Genomic DNA, 25,248 nt, shown 5'->3' with positions numbered 1-25,248 from the left:
AACTAAGACTCGGCGCCGAGGGCGCTCATGGGTGACGCTGTTCCCGCTCGCCGCTCCTACCGGCTGGGGGAGCGGCTCGGCGCGGCGGCCGGACTACGCCTCCCAGGGCGCACCGCGCGCGGCCGCCGCGAGGGGCCGGGGCGCTCGCCGAATGCTAACGAGCCGAGGGGGCAGGGCTGGCGCCTGCGCGGTGGGGCGCTGGTGGCGCATTTTCCCCCAAGAGGGGAAGGTGGCGCCCGCCGGAGCGGAAGGGGGCGGCGCTCCTCCCGCCGGCCGCTAGCGCGGCCGCTGCTGGAGCGGAGGCTGCTCGGGGGAGCGGAGCGGAGCGGGGCGCGGCGCGGCGCGGCGCGGCTCCGGCTGGCGGCGGAGGCGAGGTGAGCGGCGGCGGCTGCCCGGGCTGAGGCCGGGCGCGCGGGCCGCCCGCCCCGCGCCGCCTGCCCGTTAGCCGGCCGTTGCTGGTGGGAGGGGTCCGGGCGGGGGAGGGGGCCGCTCCTCAGAGGAGCCGGTCCTTCCCCTCCGCGCGGGGTCGGGCGGCGAGGGCGAGCCCGGCTGCGGGGGGAGCGGGTCCCGCGGCCGCCCCGCCCAGGAGGGGCTGGCGGGCTGCCCGGAAGGGGGCCGGGAAGGGGCTGAGGGGAGGGGGGGCCGGAGCCGGCGGCCGCCGTTCGTGCTGGGCGGCGCCGCGCCGCCGCCGGGGCGGGCTGACTGAGCGCTCGGGGGCCGGGGCTGCGGCGGGCTGGCGGCGCCGCGGCGGGCGGCGCTTCCCTCCCCGGCGGCTGAGCCCGGCTGCCGGCAGCGCAGATCAGAAAATGGGGATGGACGGCGGGTAGGGGGAGCGAGGAGTCCTCGGCTCTCGGTCTCGCTTTATCTAAAATGGCGCTGGCGAGGCTGGGCTGCTCGCCTTTGCGCTGTGGAAGCGGCTAGAGGGGCTCTGCCGCTTCCCTCGCGTTTGTTTCTCTTACGTTGAACTGCGAAAAATGAGCCCTGTTTCCTTTGGTTTGACGGTGGTGTTTCGGGCGGGGGTTAAGCACCTGCAAGCAGGGTAACAACTTCATGTCCTTTGTGAAACGTGCCTTCTAATCTGAGAAGCGATTCAGAAGTAGTCGCGGTTTCTGCCGGCTCGTTTTCTGTCCTCGGGCCAGCCTGCAGCTTAAAAACCCTTCCTGCCCGTGTGCTCTCACGGCGTAGTGCGAGGACTTGGACAGCCCCGGCGTTGTTGTCTGGCTTCGGTAGCGTTCATGCCCAATTATGTCTGGAAATCCTACTAAAATGGAAGCACGCTTCCAGCAACAGTATGTTCTTGCTGTGGTGTTAGCGTTGAAATTGCAGCTATGGAAAGCTGCTTGTTTACTTAGTTGCATCTTCGGGGAAGGTCTGTGACTGTCCTCCCACTTGTGGGAAGTTGCCTACCGTTAAGGGGAATACAAGGTTTTGTTCGGTATCAGCCTGGGAGGGGTTGTAAAGAGGACTCTGCTAATTAGAATGAGAATGCGGGCTAGGGTGACAAGTATCCTGTCCAAATTACATTTGGATTAAGAGCCTTGATAGACTCTTTGAAACAATACACATTCACAACAGTTTCTGTGTATTCCTTCTGAAACAGACCTTCTCACTGCTACATCCCCCTATTTGAGGCTTTTTTTTTTTTCCACTGGTTACAATGAAACCAGTGTCTAGGTGCACTAAGTTGTGTGATGGAGCCAATTTAAGAGCTTTCTGGGTGGTTCTTTTGCACTACAACTCTCTGCTGCTTTGGTGGTTCTCTTTTGTTTTCTGTGTAACTGTACTGTGATTGGAGCCACTGAGATGATGATGCTTTTTAAAATACCATTTCTGTATTTAACCTGGATTATTTCAGTGATCATATTCTCCTAATTTGGAGGAGGGGGAGGATATTCTGCAGAATGGGATGGAAGGGATGGAATGAGCAGCTGTTTTATGAACTTCCAAAGTGAAGATTTTTCTTGACATGTAACCTAGAATTAATGTTACTTGCATCCTCTCTAGAAAGCTCGTAGACACAGATCACAGATTCAAGTTTAGCTTTAGAGTAGCTCCAACTTACAGAAGCCCATGTCACCATTTTGTTCTAGTGTCTTGTGTGTTTTCAGAGAGATCTTTACAGATATGGTTTGTTGTGGTCTAAAGGACAGTTCTGTAGGCCCTCTGTTGCAATTGCATGGACGGTGCCCATAACATCTGTTCTGTATGCTTATGTGGGGATACTGAAAAATAACTGGAAAAATAACTTAGTCATGCATGAATTGAAATGCAGCCAGTCTGGGTACTGGTTTAAAAGGCAAAATGGTCTTAGCTGCTGTAATCATTGAATAAATGTACATGTAATCAATTCTTGCACTTCCACTAACAAAAGGCTTTGCGTTCCCTTTCATTTAACTTCTAGCAATTTTACTTTTTATTAGGAGATGCTGACTGAGATATTGTCTCTAAATGTCTTCATTGAGAAGGCTTTCTGCAGCAGTGTAACTTCTGCAGTAAATTGGTCAGTCACCTAGGTAGGAAACCCTTAATATCAAACATTTCCCAAGTGTATCAAATGTGATAACTTTGTGCAAAGAGCAGTAAAATTACAAGTCTCATATTGTGGTTTTCTTGCTTACAGACCTTTATAAGCACCTTCATTTACATATTTCTTTATCAAGTGTCCCTTTCTTTGCATAAGTTTGGGGTAGGTTCTGCTCACTGTTCTTGTTTTGGTGGGTGTATTAGGTATGTAACTGTCTGAATAATCAGACTGTCTCTCTTTTCCTTAGCGGACGTTACCTATCATTTCATTTAAAGGTAGCATAGCAGTCTATAAAAGTTTAACTATAGTGATTTAAGCTAAGTTACCATCCACTCTTTGCCTGCTAGAGCTTTTTTGTCTACCTTTTATTTAAAAAAAAAAAGATCTTGGCACTTGTGAAAAGTGCCTAACTAATTTTCTGCTGATAAGCAGCATTTCGGATGGACTTCTATCAGTTTTGTGCCAAAAGATGCAAAGATTTAGTCTGATGCTGTAATACTAGCAAATTTCAAGTTAGTTAGGGATTCTGAATATTGTCTTAGCATCCTATGGACAGGCAAGAAACCTCCTAATTCCCTGAGAGGAGAGGAAGAACTTTAAGATTTACTTCTAAGCAGAAACTTTTACAGAGAAGCAATTTCAACCCTAACATCTCTTCCCACCTCTGTTGGATAGCTAGGCACTTTCAATTCTAAACCATCTGTGTGGCTTTTTGACAAATAATAGTCACAGGAGAGTTGTTAAGTTGATAGTGTCTCCTTAGATCCATCCCTACCAGCTTCTTTCTGCTTAAAACATCTGGAGGTGGACTGTGATAATCTTTTTGATTTCACTTCCTTACTGAAGTCCTTTGAGACTTATCCTTGATATGTAAGGGTACAGTTTGACCGCTGACTCGCAGTGGCAGTGCTGTCTTAAAAGCAGTTCCTATGCCTTCTGTTATACCAACAAGCTGAAAACAAAATAGGGAGTTGAGGGTGTCAAATCTGATTTAGATTACTGTGTGGCCTGACGGCTAGTTGTGCTGGCACACCGTGGGATAGGAGGGAAAGGCTGTACTGCTAAGAAACAAAGCTTTCCCAAAATTTGCAGTCTTACAAGCATTTTATTGGCAACTGTGTTTGCCTAAATAGCCTTTCTTGCCCCTGAAGTGCTAATACATTTGATTAGCATATGCAGTGAAGCAAATAAAGGAATGGATCCAAACCTAGGCTTGGAAAATAGTTATTAATGCACATCAGTTCCCAAGTTTGGACTGCTGCAAATCCTTATGGGTGTGGAGGGTGGGAATGGGAGTAGACAGGAACTGATTGAGCTGTACTGAAAGGGAAACGTCATGAATCTTGAGGAATACCCGTTTGTCCAGGTAGCTTAAGAGGAAGCAGTGATCTTAATGCTGATCTTTTGAGTTTTTGATGGGAAAGTATTGCTGGATTATTTTGAGCAAGTGTGGAACGTAGTTTATTCCACTTATGTTAGCCACTCCCCTTAATGTACCTACATTAAAAATGCATCAGTCTATACTTATAAATATCACCTTAAAATAGTTATTTTTATGGATAATTTATGTAACTATTCAGTCAAAAAAGTACATCCTTTCCAGGATGCTAGCTAAGTAGCTGAGGAATGATGCTGAAGTAGCATGAGACTTTATGCTACTGCTGCAGTTCCTGTCTTAAAATGACATTAGAAGAATTGTTTTGAGCTGCTGCATCTGCAGTGCAGCAAGGAAGGCTAGAGGTGAAAGGACAGAAAAGCTACTATAGAAAACAGTTAGAAAAATGCAGATATAGATGACTGAAGGTATGTGAACTGAAACCTAATAAATAGAAAATTGTTGAGCGATGTAGGGAATGGATCCTAAAAGGTTTATCATAAGTCTATGATGTATATAGTATCTGGGAAAGTGTGTAAAGATGTCTGTATGCTTAATCAGAGGTAAGAAAATGGTAATTCCTGTTCTGTCTTCTAAAACAGGACTGAAGAATTCTATCAGAAAGCTGAAACTAGTGTTCAACTTGTTTAGGTTGTCTTGGTGTAAGGTATATTTTCTGCTCTTGGGCATCGCCGCTTTTGTATGGGGAAAGCATTTAGGGAGGTCTAATCAGATTTGTCATATGAGGTTTTGTATATGCTGAGTATCTTCTCTAAAGACTTACAGTGGAGCTTCATTGTTGTGAATGCTGATGTTTTAAATACTTCTCTATCATCTAAGCTGTCTAATACATATAAAAGAGCAAACAAAGTCTGGGAGTTAGTTTAAACTATTCATGAGTAATTAAAGGAAACTATTTAATGCATATCCTTGTTTCTTTTCTAAGTGACATCCGGAAAACTTTTCTATGCAGCAAAGGTAGCATTAACTGAAGGTGTCATGTTCAAAATCGGAGTATTTGCACCTAACCTTGAAGTCAGCTGACTTTTTATTGTATGCATCTATTTGTTTTACTTTCCTAATTTTTGATCTAAATAGTGTTAATAACACTTTCTTTAACAGTGAACTACCTCTTATGAAATAAAGAAATGGATGGGATGGATGAAACATCTAAAAGAATCCTAGAGCCGTACCAGTATTTACTTCAACTACCAGGCAAGTTTTTGTACAGTGTTGGTTTTAAATATCAAAATTGTTTTTATAGCAACTTTTGTCTCGGGAAGTATAAGCCATGAAGTTTATCCATTCTTGATTTGTGTATTTAAGAGTAATTAAAAGTAAGTTTTCAATATTTTTTCCTTCCTCTTTTAGAACCACTCTTTTTGGTGAGATTGGTACAATAGCTCTTGAGTCTGTCTGTTGCAGTGTAAGTAGTATTTCAGTTACTCTGTTCTCCAGGCAGAGTAGCTGACTGATAAGGGCAAGTACTGAAGGCTTGATCCCATACTTAAAGAACAAAACATCGCCATCCCTGAGTTTATCTGCTTGTTGGACTGGACTCAATGGGTTGTGTTCTCCCCCCCCCGGCCCCCCCAGCCTGTTTCTCTTGTGTAATTTCTTCTCCCTGGTATGCGTAGAGCCAGGCGTTCTTGTGGCCAGTTTTGACTGTCCCTGGATTTCTTCACTTGCCAGAGGATCAAACAGTCCTTGTGTGTTATCAGGTCACTAGTAACACTTCAAATGAAGTTTTCGATCTTGAACAGTACCTATTTTAGCAGAATTCAGGAGGCAGTTTGATACAGAACTGCTATATGGATATGCCTCTCAGAAGCCTCTCTGCTGACTAAACAGTTGGATTGTTTGCTGTGGCTTTTATTTGTACACTTAGTGTAGGGAAGACCATACAAGCTATCAAAGTGACTAACTTTGTAGAAACAGTGGCAGAACTACTTTGTCATTAAAACTACTGCATGATTGCCTTCTCTCCAGCTTGTATCACATACTGGTGTAGTTAAGTAAGATCCGAAATGTGGTAAATATTACGGAAAATAATTCTGACCAAAATTAATCTGACTGGGATAGAAGACCTTCTGTCTAGATGAGTAGCGTAATGAATCACAGGCACAGTACTAAGTGGCTTTTGCACATCTGCAACAAGACCTGTGTATCAGCAGGGTAGGTCCTGTGGGTCCTAATTCGTTATACCTGTAAATAATGAATTTTGTTATCTCTACAAATATCCAGGATTGTCTTATCTACATTAGTGATTTCATTTGACTTGGCAGTTAGCACTACTTGAGTTGAAAAATAAGAAAAGGAAAGAATTTGGCAGTAACATGCCTTTTTAATGCCAGAAAGTTTGTTTCCCATTTCCTCACAGTATATTCCATTTGGCTATGTTGAACTGGGTGGTGGTTTTGCTAGAGAACTGCCTTGAGAATGAGTGTATGATATTCCAGAGAGCTTTCTAGGAGCTGGTTCTGAAGAAATTTACTTTCCTCCAATACCATCTTTAGGTGTGCTTTTTGTTTGGTTAGGTTATATCACATAACAAAGGTATATTATTATAACACCTCTGCATCTTTAGCTGCTAATTTTTTTTAAGGTATTGTAGGTACCAGCAAAAAAAGCTCAGCTTCCTAGTAGGAAATATACAACAGACAAAAAGTGCCAAAAAAAAAAAAGCTTCCATAGGCAAAAGTGCTTGACTAGTAGCTCTTCAGTTAGCTTTCATTTTAAATGATGTATCTAGGATATACGCTTAACCTTCCCACCTAGACTCCTGTGGCTAAATTCCTATGCTTTGTTGTTGTGAGTTCAACCCTGATCGCTCTATACTGATGGCTTATGTAATGTTATACATACTGGCAGTGCAAGCATTTTATATCTTATCCTGCTTAAGTGTCATAAATCTGATTGTCCACTTTAACATGTTGATCTCCTGTTAATTTAGTTTACATTTTGGAGAAGGTGAGAGAAGATACACTTCTCTCTATGCAGAAATGGTGGCGTGATTCAAAAGGGAAGACTTCTCTTAAACTAGGCAGGTAAAAGTGATGTACCTGTGGAAAGCTTGTGCTGAGTAACAAGTGAAGCAGTGAGGGTTCATGATCATATAGCTGGATGTTTACTGGTTTTGAAACACTGTGGCTTTGCCGAAAGTCAGCAATGCCAAGTACAGATCAGTAGAAGCCAGTTACTTGTGTGAACCTTGTAATCAGTATGAGCACCAACGCTTGCTGAGGGGGAAAAATTGGGCATATGCTAGCTGTTCACAATTAGGGTGGAGCCCAAAAAAGATGCCTGAGCTAATCTAACAAGCTTTTGCTGAAAGAGGCAGTTTCATTCCATCTTTATGCTTCTGGCAGTATTCTCCTGCTTCCTTAACTTGTGCCAGTTCTCAACTTGCTAACCAAATCATTAGGTAGTATCAATCACCTAACCTGCTAAAAAACTTGCCTGGTTAATCTTCTCTTGTCTTGTTAGTGAGCTGGCACAAGGGTGGGGACAAGGAGTTGTTTCTGTGTCAGATCAGCTTGAGTTCTGAGGGGCTTTTGCAGAAAGCTTGGCTGAGTGTCAAATATGTACACTTATGGCCATACAATGGTCCAGTTGCTTATCTTTTAAGACTAGTTAAAAACAAACTCTCCAAACAGTTTAGTAACCTATGGGAACTTGAATGAATTTAGATACATATCAAACTTTTTTATATAAAAAGGGATTGTGTAACAGTATTAAGGTTGTTTGGGAAAAAATAGGTGCCTGCTAATGTTGTCTGTAGCGTAAGAACACAAATTTTTCTAACTGTTAAGGATTAATCTGTCAATACAAGAGGAAGTTGATTACTCTGCTTCCCATTAATGAACTAGGACTTTTAATGGTTAACAGTTTGGGGGCTAAGCTTGTCTATTTCTATGAATTTAACAGTACTAGGATAGAGACACTACTAGGCTTAAGGGTTTTTTTTACTATGTTGCTATTTTAACTGCTAGTATGGTAACTAATGTTTATTCCTTCACTAGTAGAATTTAGTGCTTGGGAGAACATACATACTGAAACAGTAACTTTTCTTGTAAAATCTCATTGTAGTAGAACATTGCCATACTAGCAGTATTAAGCAGTGTTCTGCTTAATCTAGTATTCTGTCCTTTAGTCTTGTAAATGAAGCGCAATAAACAGGCTTAACTTTCACAAATTCCAATGTGGTTTGTCTCACAAATGGCCTGATTCACACAGATGATGAATCTTTTATCTCTGAGTGGCTGAGTTAACAGCAGTAGCTGTTTTTGCAGCACTAAGGAGTATATGGAGTTTCAGTTGCAGTAAAACTGATATGGTCAACAGCTTGCTATTGAAAGGGGGTAGATTCTGATCCCTTTCATGCCTGTGCATCTTCCCTGGCTTTTGTTTTTCAGCTTTTTCTGCTGGGTTGTTGAACTTGACTAGCTTGGTGAAGGAGTTAAGTACCACAGGGCGCGATCCCTACCACTGGCACAACTACACTTGGCACATCAGAGGCCTCAACCTGGGCCAAGTTCCTGAGGGAGGCTGCAGCTCTCCAGGTTCTGAGCTGCAGGGATGCCTGGGGGCACCCACTGGGCCAGAAGAAAGTGATGTCCCTGCCCCTTAAAGGTGTGTAGTGGTGGAAAATGTGTGTCACCAAGCAAAGGAGGAGTGGAAGGGGGTCAGCAGGCTGTACAGCATCAGAAATAACAAAAAGAGCAAGACCCTGCAGGTTCAAGAGCCTGAAACTTCCAGGTATATTGAAGGAGGGGCAGGAACAGTCTGTGCATATCAAGTTGGGAAATGGGTACTTCCACAATGGTGAAGGCTGGGAGCTGATGGCTTCTGGCATGAGGAGAAAGCTTCCTGTTCCTCAAGCAGATGTGCAATTGCCAAATAGGTTCAGTGCACTGGAAGAAGACACATGGCTGGAAGTTCTGTGTACAACAAAGCATCAGGCCAGCACCTGATGGCAGCAGCAAGTGATAGCAGTGGGGAGACTGCCTCCTGCGGGGGACAGAGGCCTCCATCTGAGCTGCTGTCTTAGGGAGGTTTCCTGCTTCTGGCTAGCCCTGATCAGGGTTGTTAGAGGGACTGCCAAGGTGTATTTCACCCTCAGCCAACTTAACCCTGCAGCTTTTCCACTTGAGTACTAACAGGTGTAGCAAGGGGATGCCTGGAGCTTATCAAGCATGACTTTGTGGCTTTTTGAAATGAGGGCCAATGACACAGGAAGCCAGGTGGCTTTTCTCTGTGATCTTCAACCCCCTTCCCCTCACCATAAGAAGAACAGACAGATCCTGCCTGTCAACAACTAGCTCATCTTGATAGCAGAGATTTGGGTTTTATGACCATGGGACTCCCTTTGTAGATCAAGGATTGCTAGAAGGAGATAGCATTCACCTACCCAAGTAAGGGCAAAAGTGTCTCTGCCAACAGGCTGAGAAATCTGGTGAGAAGGGACTTAAACTAGAAATTACAATAGAGGGGAATGACTGCCCACAATCAAGTAAGAAAATGGTGAACTTAAAACAAAGGGTGTAGACTGATGTGGAGAAGAGACACCCTGTAATCAACAGAGCCAAGCTGAAGGCAGCCCATCCCAGGTGTATGCACTCAAACAAGGAAGTATGAACAGGTCAACATGATGGGGGAACTCTCACAGTTTCTCTGGGGAATCTGCAGGACTGGGTGCCTCTCTGAAGTGCCTCTACACAAATGCATACAGCATGGGGAATAAACAGGAGGAGTTAGAGGTCTGCATGCAGTTTTATTGGGGTATCTGATGTGGGACAGCTAGCACAGCTGGAATGCTGCAATGGATGGATACGGACTGCCTAGGAAGGCAGTCTGGGATAGTGAGGAGTAGGAGTTGTCTTTTATGTGAAAGAGCAGCTGAACTGCATGGAGCTCTGCCTTCAGTCAGATGATGAGCCTGTTGAGAGCTTATGGGTTAAGATTAGAGGGCAGATCAATAGGGGTGATGCTATAGTGGGTCTTTGCTACAGACCACCTGAGCAGGAAGAAGTAGATGAGGCCTTCAGACAACTGGAAGATGCCTCATATTCACAGGCCCTGGTCCTCATGAGAGACTTCAGCTACCACAGTATCTGGTAGACAAAACAACACAGCAGGGTACAGGCAATCCAGGAGATTTCTGGAGTGCATTGGTGACCACTTGCTATCACAGGTGATCAAGCAGCTGATGAAGGAAGGCATTATGCTGGACCTCACACTTGGAAACAAGGAAGAATTGGTTAGGACATGAAGACTGGGGGCAGCTGTGGCTGCAGTGACCATGGGATGGTGGCATTCAGGATCCTGAGAGGAGGGAACCAGGCAAAAATTGGGATCACAGCCCTCGACTAGTTAACCCTATTTTGAACAGGGGAGTTAAACTAGACAATTCTACAGTGACCTTAATCTGTCAAAAGTGACTGCTCAAGTTTAAAAGTGTATGGGCCTGCTCTCTTTGCTTGTCTTCCTGCAGTTCACATATGCTGGCTGTAGTGTTCCTTGTAGCTGTGTGGGGAGGTCTGCTTGGGGAATGTATCCATTTAGCCCTAATCCATCAGAGGACAGAGCTGAATGTGGAAGTGTACAATATAGCTGAGGTAATGTAGTAGCTTGCTCCCTCCAGAAGGGCAGTGCCGCCTTCCCCGGGCTCTTGGCATCTGCTGCTTACCCTGTACTGACTCTGGCAGACCCACTTCATAAGCTGACTCAGTACATAAAGCTGGCAGAAAGCTAACCTAGCAAAAAGCAGGCAGTTTTCTGCTGGGGTAATGAGTTGAATTAGCTTAGTGAGGCTCTAATGAGGGCTAGGTTAATAGTCCCTCTGCTCTTTCCCATGCTGTTCTAGCTCTTTTATGTACCCTCACTGTAAGTGGGGTGCTGCCCTAAGGGCGTAGTTTGTGGTCACTTTAATGCAGCAAGAGTGAAGAAATACTAATCAGGAGCCTGTCTGGAGCTGGAGGTCTGTGGGTTTTGGGTCTGTACCCTGTCACAAGAACAATGAGGTTTATAGAGAGTAAGTCAGGCTGATATTTTTTTTGAGAAGCATCTCATCTGTTTAAAGAGATGGGAGGGATTGTCCTCAGTACAACATCTTTAATGTAACTTGATCTTTGTTTCAAGGATAAGGGTTTTACTTCTTATCTGTAGGACTTTCATCAGAGTGAATCTATTATATTCTGAATATTTTCTTTCTTGCCTTTTCCACCCAGCATTACTAAGGAGAAAAGCTTTCCATAGTTGCTCTTTGATTTGGGTAATATTGGGATCTTAAGCAGATTAAACCAAATGTATTTAGCATAACTTTGATAAAAGCTTGGTGCAGTAATATCTATTATTATAGCTCTCTACAGTAGGTAGAGCTTCTAGTTTTGGAAGTTAAACCACTATATTCTTCAGTTTTACAATAGTCTGCTTAGAATAATTAACAGAGCAGTGACATGTGACAGTGAAGAAACTGGATAGTTCTGCCAGTGTTAAGTTTTACTCCTTTTAATTTTCTCCTACTGTCGCTGGATTGTCTTGTCTAGTTTGAGGAGAGGTGTGGCAAGGAGTGGAGGCTTCTGCATCTAGACTTTTGAGACCAGTATTGGGGGGGTGGGGTTAGTCTTTTGCTATCATAGCATGGCCGTAGGCATAAAACATGCATACGGAAAATGGCTGTGCCATCACATAGACCAGGTAGGATTGACTTCACAACAAGGTAAAATAGCATTTATGTAGCAATAATGTTTCTTTAAAGGGGCTCACACAAGCAAATCTGCACCTATATAAAGGAAAGACGAATGTTTCACTATACAGATAGTGTTTTTTCCTTGAATAGTCAGTGTCTAGACAACCTTGCTACTCAAGGTAGACAAGTCTAACAATTCAAATGCTGTCTGTACTAAGGAACTGAAGTGGCTAAATCCACTGTGCATGTTAATAATCGATTTAGAGTGTGTGCTAGTAGTTATGTTCCTCATGATGAAATAACACTTGTTGCTGAACATCCAGCGTTCTAGGAAACACATTCAGAAAAACAGAATTAGCTGCCTAATGTAAAAAAAAAAGATGTTGTCTGTATCAATGTAACTTAGAAGTGAATGAACAGCTGTAGATCAGGTACACTTCCTTAGTATTATCTCTGAGTAGTTTTCTTCATGGATGTACTGAAGTATTTGTTAATACTTAACTGGCAAGCCATACAGTTTGGCAGATGTTTTTAACAGTTATTGTCAATATTTTTGAGCAATCTTTTCTCCTCAGTTAACTCATGCAATTATTTTAAAATAAAATATTGAACCTCTGATGTGGGACATTTTGTCCCTCCCTTGTGCAGTACTGGTGGTCACAAGTGTGTAGTGAGTCACATCAGGGAGCCAATGTGGCCAAAATCTGATCTAACTACATGGGGAAAAGGGGGGAGGTCTGAGTGGCTGAAGTGTTTAAAATCCTTAGTATCTGCAGGAGATGTTGTCAGAAGCAGGTTTAACTTGAATTAGTGGTGGTGCTTAGTTAATGTAAAAGGTTTTTAAACTCTTGGGCACTACTTTAATTTTTCTATTTAAATTTGAGCTCTGGTTACCTGTGTTAAAACAGTGAACTTCTAAGTCAGCAAATTATTGATGGAAATAAACAGGTTTTAATAAAAAAAAATAATTTAGAGCTAGATATGTACTCTCCTGATAGAGAGCAAGCCTGACATGCAGAGCTTAAAATATCTGTTCTGCTATTTGAGAGACAAAACAATCCCTCCCTCCTGCAGAAAGGTATTAGTGTTTAAAACTGAGCACAGAAAAGAAAAATGGAGAACACAAGCCAGTGATAGTGTATGTCCAGGTAAGAGTGCCCTTTCACACAGGACAGAGCCAGAGGACAAAGCTGTTTGGGGGGGGGGGAAAGAAGCACCTTTTCATTAGTCTCTTCTAATGCAAACCAAAAGATGGTGGTGATGGGAAGCAGTGGAAATCTTGGAGAACAGAGACAAAAATTGAAGCCCTTTTGAGCCAGGGAGGAAGGTTATCACCCTTGCTACAGAGCCCAAACCACAAAGCTATTGCTTACCTAGTGGTGACTTAATTAGAAAAGGAAAAATCCTCAGTCCAAGTTCTCCAGGGTGTATCAGTGCAAGTGAATCTACTCATTTTTATTATTCTGTTTTGTACGTGCTGGTCACACAGCAATAGAGAAGGCTTAGAGAGAGGTGATTCTGTGATTCCTTCAGTGCTATGGGCAAGACGGCATCATCCACATGAGGACTAATATTGCAGAATCATTGAATTATATCTCTCAGTAGATCTTGAGACGAGTAATATGGAACCCACTGTCTAGGCTGCACTGCTTTGAAGTTTATTTAAAACTTTTTCCAAAGGTCTTGTTGATGTGAGCTACATATGCAGAGCTGTTTATCTAAACCTGTCTTACAGTTATTTGAAGATCTTATACATAGGTGAGCTTCTTAAAGTTCAGAGCAGCATTGTCTCAGTGTGGGTAGGGGGTGACTTTATTTCATATTGATCATTAGTAGATACTGAATAAATATTTGTACATGATTCCTAGCAATTTATTAAAGAAAGCTGGCATCAATAATTTATAGGCGCATAGGTTAACTTCTTAAAATTAACTCCGTCATGTAAAATGTATCCGGATTGAACAGGTAGTGCTTATTTTAACACTAAACTTGGACTTTCGATCTTCTTTTTCTTTCCTATGAAACAGGGCAATTGCTTGGCTCCACCAAACTAGATTTAGCCAAAGCAGAAGAAATGCTGTTATTTGTAGGTAGTAGTAAGCTGATCTGTACAGGTTACCAACATACTCAGGGTCACTTACTAATAAAACTGCCAAAACTAACTACAGTAACTGGTAAATATGTGCTTTGCATATTACTGTGAAATGTTTAAAACTGAAGTTGCTGATAATTGTGATTTTTATACAATGAGGAAACAAGCTATGCACTTAATTATGATACATTTTCTGCTTTCAAGTGATCACACTGATCAGCTTACTGGTCTCAAATCAGCTATAGTTGTTAAGACAAACTGTTGTCCCTAATAATGAACTTTGTCATTTTTTTATAAATGCCTGTAATATTTTTATTGTAGGTAAGCAAGTGAGAACCAAACTGTCGCAGGCCTTTAATCACTGGCTGAATGTTCCAGAAGATAAAATACAGGTACTGGCTGATTATTTTTAAAGGGCTGTTACTTTTCTTCCAAGACTACTAACAACAGATGATTCTCTTACATAGCATAAATGATTGGAAATCTTAAATGCGCTAGTTTCTGAATATATTAAAGTAAACTTTCAGGAAAACAACTTTAGTGCAAAGCTTTGACTGGATGTAACACTAAAGAAATTACTTCTGTGACTTGTCTTATGTAGAATAGTTACTTCTTTCCAAGTGTGCTCAACCTTCTAAGTTACAGATAAGCAGCTACCATTGTTACCCACTTAACATAACTCAGTTATTAACACTGAGTTTTCCATGATTTATGAAAGAAGCTAGACAGTTACTTTGTAAACTACACAAACATAGTGGTTGAAAATAAAATCTTATGATTTTGATACAAGAATATCAAAGACAACAGTTAAATCAACTTTATAAACCACTCCTTGTTCTGGACCTAAAACTGTGGTGATCTTATACAGTCTAGAGTCCTTATTCCCTCATGAGAAGCATTAGACTAGGAATTCTCCTTTCCTTTTGCTTTTCTGTTGGACAAATCTGTGCAAGATGTATGGCTGTGTACTTAAACACTGTGGCTTGTCAAATGAAAAATTATCCTCTTGGTTAGACTACCGTTTTGCCAAGCTGCATATTGAGGGTACAAAAGATGCTCTGTATCCAAGACAATATAAAGAATTAAAATAATCAGTTATGGTTTTGACTGTTACCCAGCTGGTCCCTTGTTAATTTCATTAATTGTAGGCAGAAGTGCATTTAGAGTTTGTGAAGGAATCCTCTTTAGGGTGGCTTCATAGTCCTCAAGTAGCAAAATGGTGTCAGCGATTTAAACAATGAAGGAAGAGGCTGTATTCATCATCTAGTAACTCTTTTCTATTTTCCAGCCTGTCTATATAACTTTTTAGCCAGATGTATTCTGGCTTCCAGCTAGACACTTGTTACCCTTTGTGCTCAGCTACATATCCAAATAAAATTTATTATATAGTAACCTGTGTATTGTATGCATGGGTTTAGTCTAATATTATAGATTAGAATTCAAACTGGAAGAAGCCTCTGGAAGTTACCTAGGACAACCCCTACTCAAAGCAGGGCTTGCTCTGTAGCTACTTTAGACTTCTGGGGGCCTTGCCGAGTTTTGAAAATCTGAGGATGTAGATTCTGCAGCCTCTCTGGGCCTGTCTTCACATGCTGAACTCCTTCCATGACAACAAACTCTTCCATTCTATCCAGTTGGGATTTCTTATGCTGCAGTCTGACTGTTGCTTCTTGCCCTTTTGCTGAACACTCATGACAGTACAGGTCCATCTTCTCTCACGTACTGTAGTAAACTAAAGCTGCAGTGCCTCTGTGTGAACGGAAGTTACCAGTTCTGCTCGTCACTTTTAAACTGATAATCATGTAATCGTTATTGAAAACTTAGACCACTTGTTTGGCTTATCTTTATGAAGAAAACTGATGCTTTAATGTTTCCTTTACCACTTAAGCTGTTTGCGATGGAACTTTATTTTTATTCTTCAGGTCATTTGAGGACAAAAACAAGACCCTGTTATCTTTTAATCTGCATCCTGCCACAACTATTACTGCTTTTGTGCATACTTGTACTAATTTTAATAACTTAGTTGTTGAGGTCTGCAGGACCACCTCTAGTCATCTTCTTGACATCTCTCATAATGTTCTTAAGACGTTCCAGTTGTCTAGCAGCCTGATTCCCTTCCAGCTGTTTGTATTTCTTTTGTTAAAAATCTGAATTCTGGCATTCCTTATAGGACATTTTTTTACCTTAGATAATTTGTCTTCATGTAGTTTATTTAGATGAATACAGTTGAGGATACTGTTCCTTGGTAGTTGATTTTACTGTTGGCTGCCACCATTTCACTTTTTCCCCAGCCGAGTGGTCTCATCTTTTCCTATTTACTGCATCTCTAGTACTCATCTGACGCTGCACTGAGATGCTTCAGCTTGCTGAATTAGAGGACAATGGGTTTGTCAGATGAACTTTCTTCTAAGAAGGTGCTGAAATGGCCTATGCAGGGCCAAGCAAATTTTAAAGCCATTGCAGGTAAGGAGGTAGAAATCTCTGTGTTGGAGTGATAGTGCAGCAGCCACTGATTCAGTAGGCTTAGGCTGTAAGAAAGCATAACACTCTGTACTGGTTCTTCAGCTTTCATTATGAAGAGCAGTCTTTTCATTTCCTCAGGCTACTTCCTGATGTCTTTGAAAATAAGCTTTTCCTGCTGTCTGCACTTTTTTGCTCCTTACTTTCAACTTTGGAGCATTTTTGACAGTGTCTTTTCTTAAGTTCACAAGGTAACTTAATTCAAACACAGAGAGTCATGAAGCACTATTTCAATTAAACCTTAAATGTCTAGAAGCTGCAAAAGTTCATGAAACTGACAGTAATATGAAATAGGTTAGCAAGAGAAGTGCTAGAATAGGCCTATCCAAGGAATTCACAGAATATAGGGAAACTTTACTGATAGTACTGAGAATGACATAATGGACTAAAAGAATATTCAGACAGAGAATATAATTCTTTAAAACCTTATCCATTTTAAATAAGGCCTTGCAAAACTGGAGGTTAAATCACAGTGGAAGACTTAATAATTTTTTCTTCTTGTAATAGGTTATCATTGAAGTGACAGAGATGTTGCACAATGCAAGTCTACTTGTGGATGATATTGAAGATAACTCAAAGCTACGACGGGGCTTTCCAGTGGCACACAGTATCTATGGAATTCCATCTGTAATCAACTGTGCTAATTATGTGTATTTCCTTGGCTTAGAGAAGGTTTTAACCCTTGATCATCCAGATGCTGTTAAAGTTTTTACCCGTCAACTTCTGGAGCTCCACAAAGGTCAAGGCTTGGATATTTACTGGAGGGACACTTACACCTGTCCTACGGAAGCTGAATATAAAGCTATGGTACTGCAAAAGACAGGTGGTCTCTTTGGATTAGCTGTAGGCCTCATGCAGCTGTTCTCAAGTTATAAAAAAGACTTAAAGCCACTTCTTAACACACTTGGCCTCTTCTTCCAAATAAGAGATGACTATGCCAACTTGCACTCCAAAGAATATAGTGAAAACAAGAGTTTTTGTGAAGACTTAACTGAGGGCAAGTTCTCATTCCCAACCATTCATGCAATTTGGTCAAGACCTGAAAGTACTCAGGTGCAAAACATTTTACGTCAAAGGACAGAGAACATAGATATAAAAAAATACTGCGTACATTACCTTGAAAATGTGGGTTCCTTTGAGTACACCCGGAATACATTGAAAGAGCTTGAATCTGAAGCCTATAAACAAATTGAATCACTTGGGGGAAACCCTGAGCTTGTAGCACTAGTTGAACAGCTGAGCAAAATGTTCAAAGAAACTGAAAATTAAAAATTTCACTTCTGGGGGTGGATTAAAATGGGAAAATAACCAGACTATCTCAGAGGTGTGATAATCAGTCTCACTTAAAACTTTCTCTTATAGCCATGTTACAGAAATTACTGTTAAAAACAATTTGTCACTGAGTATTAAAATATATACCCTATTATCTATACAGTCTTGACTGTTAACTGCTTACAGATGGCTTTGTTAAAGTGGATGTACTGGAACTGAAACAAGTTTTGAATCTAAATGTGATCATCTTTACACAGTCATCAGCTTTATTGCATATCTATAACCAGGCTACTGTAGGTTTCTGGCTGATATTCTGTGTTGAATTAAATCAGATTAACCTGAGTGTATCGTGCGTTCTCAGACAATGCTCTAATAAACCAAAATGTACAATGTTTAACAAAAGAAGGTATTTGCAACCACAATGCACATAGAACTGTTGTGTGATATTTCTAAGTTAGACTTGTGAAGATCAGATGGATCAGCATGCCAAGTTCTAAAGTGAATATTCTATCCAGCTTCTGGGCATATTTTCAGGAGAATGTGAATTATGAAAGATAGTAAATAAGACTAATGTGTAGTCTGAAATTGTAGCTTTATAAAGATTTCGAAGTACCTTAGAGAAAAGATTCCATTACATCAGCAAAGCATAAATTTGCTGCTGATTCCAGCTCTGCAGTGAATAATTTTGATCACCTGGTTTTAGATTTTTAAACTGTCAAATATTTTGTAGCCAGGGACTTAAATCTATGCATTAGAGCTCATACATGTAACTGTAAATAGCAACATGGTAAGCTGCTATCAGAAATGGGATGGGATTCACACCAGGTAACTTTAGAACACCATAATTGGTGCAGGTCTCCTTAATCTCTATTTATAATTGAGAGGGGCTTCTCCAGGAGTTGATTCATAATTCATACTGCATTCCTGTTCTGAATTGCTATCTAGAGGCATGTTACAGGTCTCTCCAAAGAGACGAGTTCTGTAATTTTTTTGCTAAAATGAAGTACAGCATCTTGTTCTACAAGCTATAATACCACTTCAGTTTTGTTAATTGCTTAAATAGTGCTTTAAAATTACGTACACAGACATGCCGAAATAGAACTGGAACTGAGAGCTAGATTGAGGGGGGAGGGCTGATAAGCGACAAAACCCTCTGCTCATCTGTATATAAATAGATATATATAAAGGTGAACAAAACCTAAGCAGAGATGTTTGTTTTTTCTTGGCTGGGCTGGCTTTAATCAGGGTCAGTTCCCTCAGTCTTCACAGCCACATAAAGCTTTACTTTGGTGTAGGGAGGTAATGGTTTGGATCAAAGGTAGGACTGGTGCTATCAGCGGTCATGTTAGCTCAAGCATACTCTGAAAAGAAATGGCCAGAGGTGCTTGTTTTCTGACAGCTGAAGGATGTTTTTATGTAGGTGTTCATTTACTGTACCTGGAAAGCAGGGAGAGTCATGCTCTCAACCCACTGAGAAAACTGAGTGAAGAAGGTTGCTGTAATGTCTTCCCTGGGCAGCCTTAAGATTCTTCTGAAAGTGATCAAGCATGAAAGAATTCAGGATGACTGCTTTCTGTCGGAGACATTATGGGTGATAGCCTATCCCCTTTATCTGCATGCTGAGGAGGAATCTTTGTTTGCTCTGTGATTAGGCACAAAATAATAGCCTTGTCACTGAATGGACCTGGTTGCCAGGACTGAATAGCTTGAAGTTGGTGAAAGGTGTCTTCTTTAATGTTAATGACAGTGAATTGCAATTCCTTTTTTATAACTTGCAGTGCTTAGCAGTAAGCCTGTAAATTTTTAATGATGTATGAGGAAATACTCTCTGCAGCAAAGTACAGTGTTTATTTTGTGCAATGTCTTGGGAGTTTCTAAGCACTGTTGCAGCTGATGCTGAATGGGGGAGAGCACTGGAAAAACTAGTGTTGTCAGGAGAATCTCCTAGTCTTAACTGTAAAAGATATCCTTGTGCCTATTAGGATATTGTAACCAACATATACAATGCAAAGTGCGCTTAGTGCTATTTCATGTTTGCTCAGTTACTGATATAAACAGTTTTGTGTAGTCAAACTTCCCTAATGAGGCAGCTTTTGTTTTTGTATAAAACTTCTCTACCATCTGAGACCTCTGCTATGTTGTCACTTCTTTGGTTCATTCTGGCAGCTCACCCCAGTATTTATTCTAATACCATACCTTGTAGAACATGCCTCCATTAACTTAGGAGAAAGTACATTGGAAGTTTTCCAGCTGCGGGCCCTTTAAACCACAAATGGGTAAGGAGGGAAAAGTATCCCGGGAAAAGAAAGCTGGACCAACAAGAAACCATACAGTTCTGTCTTACTCTTCTGCCTTCAAGGCTTTTGATACCAGTATTCAAAGCATACCCTGAAGGTATATCTTAAAAGGCCCAGAAGCAGAGTATCCTCGCTCTTCACTTTAGCTAGGATGAACTGAGGTCTCTGAGGGTTTTTCTCGATGTATTCAGGAGTTGGAAGAGGCTGGGATCTTTCCCCCTTCATCTGTTAAGCAGGTAGAGCATCTTCAAGTATTAAGTGTCAGCAGTGATGATGCTCCATAGTCAAGGTAGATTTTATATTTGGTGCCATAAGATGAGACTGTGCATCATCATCAGTATTCTCCAATATTGGCTGTGGTACAAGCTCCTGGTGTTAAGCCATGTTAGGAGAATCACTTCCTTAAAGCAGCATGAGAGTTCTTGTGGCTGCAGAATTAGTTTAGTTGTTTAAAGTGCTGCTCCATGTTGCTGTGCCTCCCACAACACACGGAGTAGGGTTTCTTCCTGATCTTCACAAGAGATGCGTTGCTGTGGAATGGAAATCTGAGTTGCAAGTGGAAATGCCCATGGGGAAATACAGGGGAGGTTGGTTTCAATGTCAGTCCCTTTGGGCCAGAACTGTTCCCCTTATTATCTCCCTACCATTGCCAACAAGTTGTACTTTGATCAGGTTACCGGTGCGTTTCTTGGGGGTTTAGCTCTTGCAGTGCATATAAAGAGAAATGCAAATACTAGCATTTCCCCCCACCTCAATCTGTTTTCCGATTGTGTGCTTGCTTGGGTGTAAATGAATGCTGTCATCTGTCTTTGAGTGGCCAGCCATTGGATAGGACATCTGTCTCTGCCTCTTCAAAGGCTGATGTTATCCACATCAGTTATAGTGAAAATTGCATCATTTCAGGACCTTCCTGAGGAGATGGCTTGTCTTCCACCTCCCCGTTTGAGCTCAGGCTGTTCAGGTACCCACTAAGAGCAACTCTGTATGTATCAGCCCGTTGTTGATACAAACAGCCTAAAAATGTTCATGGCAGTGGGAAAGTAGCTGTTGATACTTCTTTGTGCCTTTAACTTTATGGTTGATTTTGCTAATTATGAAATATCTAAATGCCTCTATGTGCTATGGAAATTTCCTTTATTAATGGCTTCTTTCCCCAGTTACTGTTAAAGTGCTAACATGGTATAAAAACATGGGATTTGTGGTTGGTTTTTTTTTTCACCTTATATAAAACTGTTTTGAACTCTAATGTGTCTTTAGCACTGAATTGGGCGAGGCTTTTATTCATGTGCAAGAGCTATATAGGTGTCTATTGCTCCTCTTTGTTCTGTCTTAATCTTATTTTATATTTCAGGTTTGATATTTACTGTGTTCTTTGTATTATTTGCTCAGTACTTTCATGGTAATTCTCTTTTCTCAGCTATATTTCTATTCTGCTACTAATACCATAGCGCACACAATACCATTAAACTCATTTTTGATCCTGGACAAACAAAATAGTCTGGGTCTGCTTTTGAAACATTGAATCTTGGCTCATCGTATGCCTTCACAAAAGTAATCCAAGATTTTCTGCAATCTGGAAATGCCAGGAACCTTTTTTCCAAGAAGCTAAAGCCTCTAATATTTTACATTGTCATAAATTATTTTTGTCCCATATAGCTTGAGCTCTTTTCCCTCTGCTACTCATTTGCTTTCAACACCTATTTTGCTTTGGTGGTAATGCCCGTTAGACCTTTCTGTGAAACAGCTTAGAATCATAGAATCATTAGGGTTGGAAAAGACCCTTAAGATCATCGAGTCCAACCGTCAGCCTAGCACTGCCAAGTCCATCTATACCATGTCTTAAAGCACCGTATCTATCCGTTCTTTAAATACCTCCAGGGATGGAGACTCAACCACTTCCCTGGGCAGCCTGTTCCAGTGCCTGACTACCCTTTCGGTGAAGAAGTTTTTCCTAATATCCAACCTAAACCTCCCCTGGCGCAGCTTGGGGCCGTTTCCTCTCGTCCTATCGCTTGTTACTAGGGAGGATAGACCGACCCCCACCTCACTACAACCTCCTTTCAGGTAGTTGTAGAGAGTGAGTTGTACTTAACTTGCTAGCCCTGGGGGAGAGGAGTTAATTTTTGTCTGGGTTAATGAATTATCCCACTCGGCAAGAGCTTGATGAATGTCAGAGCTGGCAGGTGGACAAAGGCAAGAGCAGAGCCAGGGAAAGAGAGAATAAGAAAACCCATTTTAGGCTCCTGAGGCTGCCTCATGTAATTTCACCTCGTTTTACAGCATCTTCTTCACTTTGTTAGGAAAGGCGAAAGAGCATGGTTAGCTTCCCTGAGCTTCCCTTCTTGCTTTCCAAATAGAATGTAAGAGATATTAAAGTTAAAATTATTTATTCTGATAGTTATTTATATAAAATTGCATATATCATCTTAAGGCTTTGGTTAAAGTTACAAATAAAACAGAGTACATTGTTTCATTACTGTATTTTTCTTTAACAGTTTTTCTATTCTTGAAGCCAGGGAAACATAATCTGCTATGTGCCTACTTGATTTGACTGTTACCTCACGTTAACATCCTTCCTGAATAACTGTTATCATAGCTGAGCACCAGCGTTCACCTTTTCTGCAGCATTTTTTTTAATTACTTTAGAAGGCACCTTTGTGAGGTGTGGCTAGGAGTAATCCGTGATTCATTAATTCACTTTCATTCAAGCATATCTGCAAAATTTATCGTAAAGATGCAGGTTAAACCATGGGAATCCTGATAGCATTCCTCACCTGTGTGCCCTAGGGAACAAATAGGTTCTCACTTAACTCATTGAAAAAGCATTTACCCAGCATCTCTGTTTACTACAGCGTAGAGAACCATGGGAGATACCCCAAGGAGGCCTCACATGATGCTCCCAGGGAGAGCACTGCAAAACCTGACATGAATTTGTGTGGAAGACTTAACTCTGATGTGAAGGGAAATCAGAGATAATTTTCTGCTTTTGAACTCCAAAACAATCCACGAAAATACTCTCTGCTCTGTTGGTATATGAGTTATATGCTGTCAATAAGCAGTTGCATCTTCTCTTGATCACAGTAGCTTATTTTCACTTTCTTCGAAATGTTTCAGTTGTTATTTCTGGAGCATATGGTGTAAGTTACTTAATCACTCAGTAAAGTAATTATTGAAGTCTGTAAAAAGGAAAAACAGTAAATGCATAGATTTTTGGTTAAGCTGTTTTGAAATACACAAAAACTGGCCTGTTCGCTTGCTGTAATCTAGTATATGTTATTCTGCAGTGAACTTCCGTTAGCTGAGAGAGGCAAAACAACTTTTCACCAACTTAAGTTATTGAAAGCAGGCTGACACCAAGGCCATGTGAAAAAAATGAAAAGGAAGAAAAAATAAAAGTGGTTGCAAGGAAAGAAACGTGAAGTTCTTTAAAAATGGCAGAGTTAATACATGAGACATGGAACTAACTCCTACAGTTTTTCTGTGACTTTAACTGAAGAACCTATTGCTACTTATGCTCTCTTCTTTTTGGGGGTGGGATGGGGTGTACAGGTCAAAGTAAAAACCATACGGAGGACTTGTCATTGCTATTCCCAGAAATGTAAAAACTGTGCTATAAACCTAATCTCTTATATTTTACACCAACCAAAATGAATGTTCAATAAATTCTGAAGTTAAATCCTTTTTCACTTAGGAGCTTATAAAATGCAGAAGTTGCAATTCTAGGTAACGAGGTGAAAATGTTAAATTGGTCTAGTTGTTTTATTGGCATTGGGACTGTCCTGTTTCTTGTCGAGTACATTAGACGAACTATAGCTATTTGTTGATTACGGTGCTAAAACAGAAGAAACAAGAAATGCAAAGAATAAACAGTAAGTTATGCTATTCTCATTATCATTTTAGAAATACTAAATACATAAATTCAACAACATGCATGTAGATTCTGAGAATGGCTGAAGTACCTATTAAACATGCTGCTGGGGTCAGAAAGACAGCGAAAAGTATTTTCTTGTTTTCAACACCTTTCCTGACACGCAGTCAAAGTGGAGCATGCTCTCAGGTTTGTACTCGGGAACGGTGAACGAGTCAGAAAAGGAGAGCAAGAGGGCTTACTGCCGTTGTTTCTGCTGTCATACTTGTACCACTGTCTGTGTAGCTTCACGTCGTTCAAAGCTGGAACAGATCGTTGGAAGGGTGCCCTCTGCGGGAGACGAATGGGCTCAGGAACCCAGGCGAGACAGCAGCACCACCAAAGATGTGGAAGAAGGACTAGGATACCTGTTTTTTTCCAAAGACTTTTCTTTTTCCTAAGAAAACACGTTACCTTTGGCAAAGGAAGACTCTAAGGTAAAGGCACAGAGATCTTCACTGGAAGGCCCCCTTGGGGAGCAGCTGCTTTATGCCGGGCGGTAAAGCACACCCTCAAAGCCTGTGGCTTGAAGATGCAAGCCATCGGCATGCCAGAGAATTTGGTATTACTCAGTTTGCTTTGATTGGAATATACTAGTGTTACCAAATACCTGTACTTGATTCATCAGAGATGAACAAATGTGGAAAACGTCAACTAGGATGCTTTGATTTTATAACCACAGAACTGTGTGAAAGCTATTAGATCTTGTCATACCTGCCTCTATGAAACTGAAGAGCTCTTACTAAATTTCTGTTCCCCAGCAATTGCTACTTAAAGAATACAGTCAAGTCTTTCAGGTTTTGCTGTTAATCTACACGTGCTGGACACCTTGATTCCTTTTTTATGAGTTCTGTTCTCTAATTGTTATGGCTCTGCTCTGGATCCTCTTCCAGTTCATTACTTTTCTCAAACAGTGGATGTTGAAATAAACGCAGCAACAAACAGGCTGCTCGATGCTGAATCCATTGCTTGCTTTTGATTATTAATCAGCCACGTGCTGAACCGGTTATAACAATATCTCGCTCGGTATCAGACGGACGGTTGTATGGCTTCTCTCCCACGCGCTGCTTTAAAGCAGGAACACGGCGGCGGTTTCCTGGGGCAACGTCCCCGCCTCCTGACGAGCCCACCGCAGGCCTGTGGCTGCCCCCAGGCTGGCCGAGGCACCCCCGGCCCCAACGCCCGCGCACGGGGCTCTGCCGCCGCCCGACCCTGGCGCCCCGCACCGGGCAGGCGAAATCCCCTCAGAGCCGGGCGGCGGCCGGTAACGGCCGGGACGACGCCCCACCGCCCCCCCGCATACGCCCCGGCAGACGAGGGGGCAGCGCGCAGCCCCTCCTCCCGGCCCCGCCCCGGCCCCGCTCGCCCAATCGGAGCGCCCTCTTCTCGCCCCGCGGCATATTGGGAGGTGCAGTCCAGGGACGGCAACACCGCGCGGCGTGGCCGCCTCGGCGAACTGCACTACCCAGAAAGCTCCGCGGCGGCGGTGCCTTACGTCGATTACCCTTGAAGGCGGTGACTTGTCCAGGGTCGAAGATGGGACTAGGCCAATAGCGGCCAAGCTAGGGCGG

The 25,248-nt window shown here is 42.0% G+C and overlaps 2 protein-coding genes across 10 annotated transcripts in view; both read left to right on the top strand.

Annotated features, from left to right (window-relative positions):
• Positions 1-233: 233 nt before the first annotated feature.
• On the top strand, positions 234-24,638 carry GGPS1 (geranylgeranyl diphosphate synthase 1). Of its 9 annotated transcripts, none has more exons than XR_015708934.1 (5): positions 234-374; positions 5,022-5,114; positions 14,003-14,073; positions 16,709-20,731; positions 23,924-24,638. XR_015708934.1 is itself a non-coding variant. In XM_087777285.1 (5 exons), the coding sequence occupies exons 3-5, from the start codon at positions 8,513-8,515 to the stop codon at positions 17,468-17,470; spliced, it is 852 nt and encodes a 283-aa protein (XP_087633411.1). In that variant the 5' UTR covers positions 332-374; positions 5,022-5,114; positions 8,315-8,512; the 3' UTR covers positions 17,471-24,638. The 9 variants fall into 9 exon arrangements, 7 of the variants coding, with proteins under 7 accessions (XP_087633410.1, XP_087633414.1, XP_087633412.1 ...); XR_015708933.1 differs by having other exon boundaries at positions 22,623-24,638; XM_087777285.1 differs by adding an exon at positions 8,315-8,531 and having other exon boundaries at positions 332-374; positions 16,709-24,638.
• TBCE (tubulin folding cofactor E) overlaps positions 256-25,248 on the top strand; it is a 52,531-nt gene continuing 27,538 nt past the window's right edge. The window contains exon 1 of the mRNA XM_087777276.1: positions 256-374. The gene's annotated coding sequence lies outside the window, so the exon portion shown is untranslated. The remainder of the gene's footprint in view (positions 375-25,248) is intronic.

Source organism: Nipponia nippon, unplaced genomic scaffold, assembly GCF_047370975.1.
Source record: "Nipponia nippon isolate SJK-2023a ecotype South Korea unplaced genomic scaffold, ASM4737097v1 scaffold_4, whole genome shotgun sequence".
Lineage (NCBI taxonomy): Eukaryota > Metazoa > Chordata > Aves > Pelecaniformes > Threskiornithidae > Nipponia > Nipponia nippon.
The sequence above is the reverse complement of the archived record's forward strand: the minus strand, read 5'-3'. Positions and strand labels throughout refer to the sequence as shown.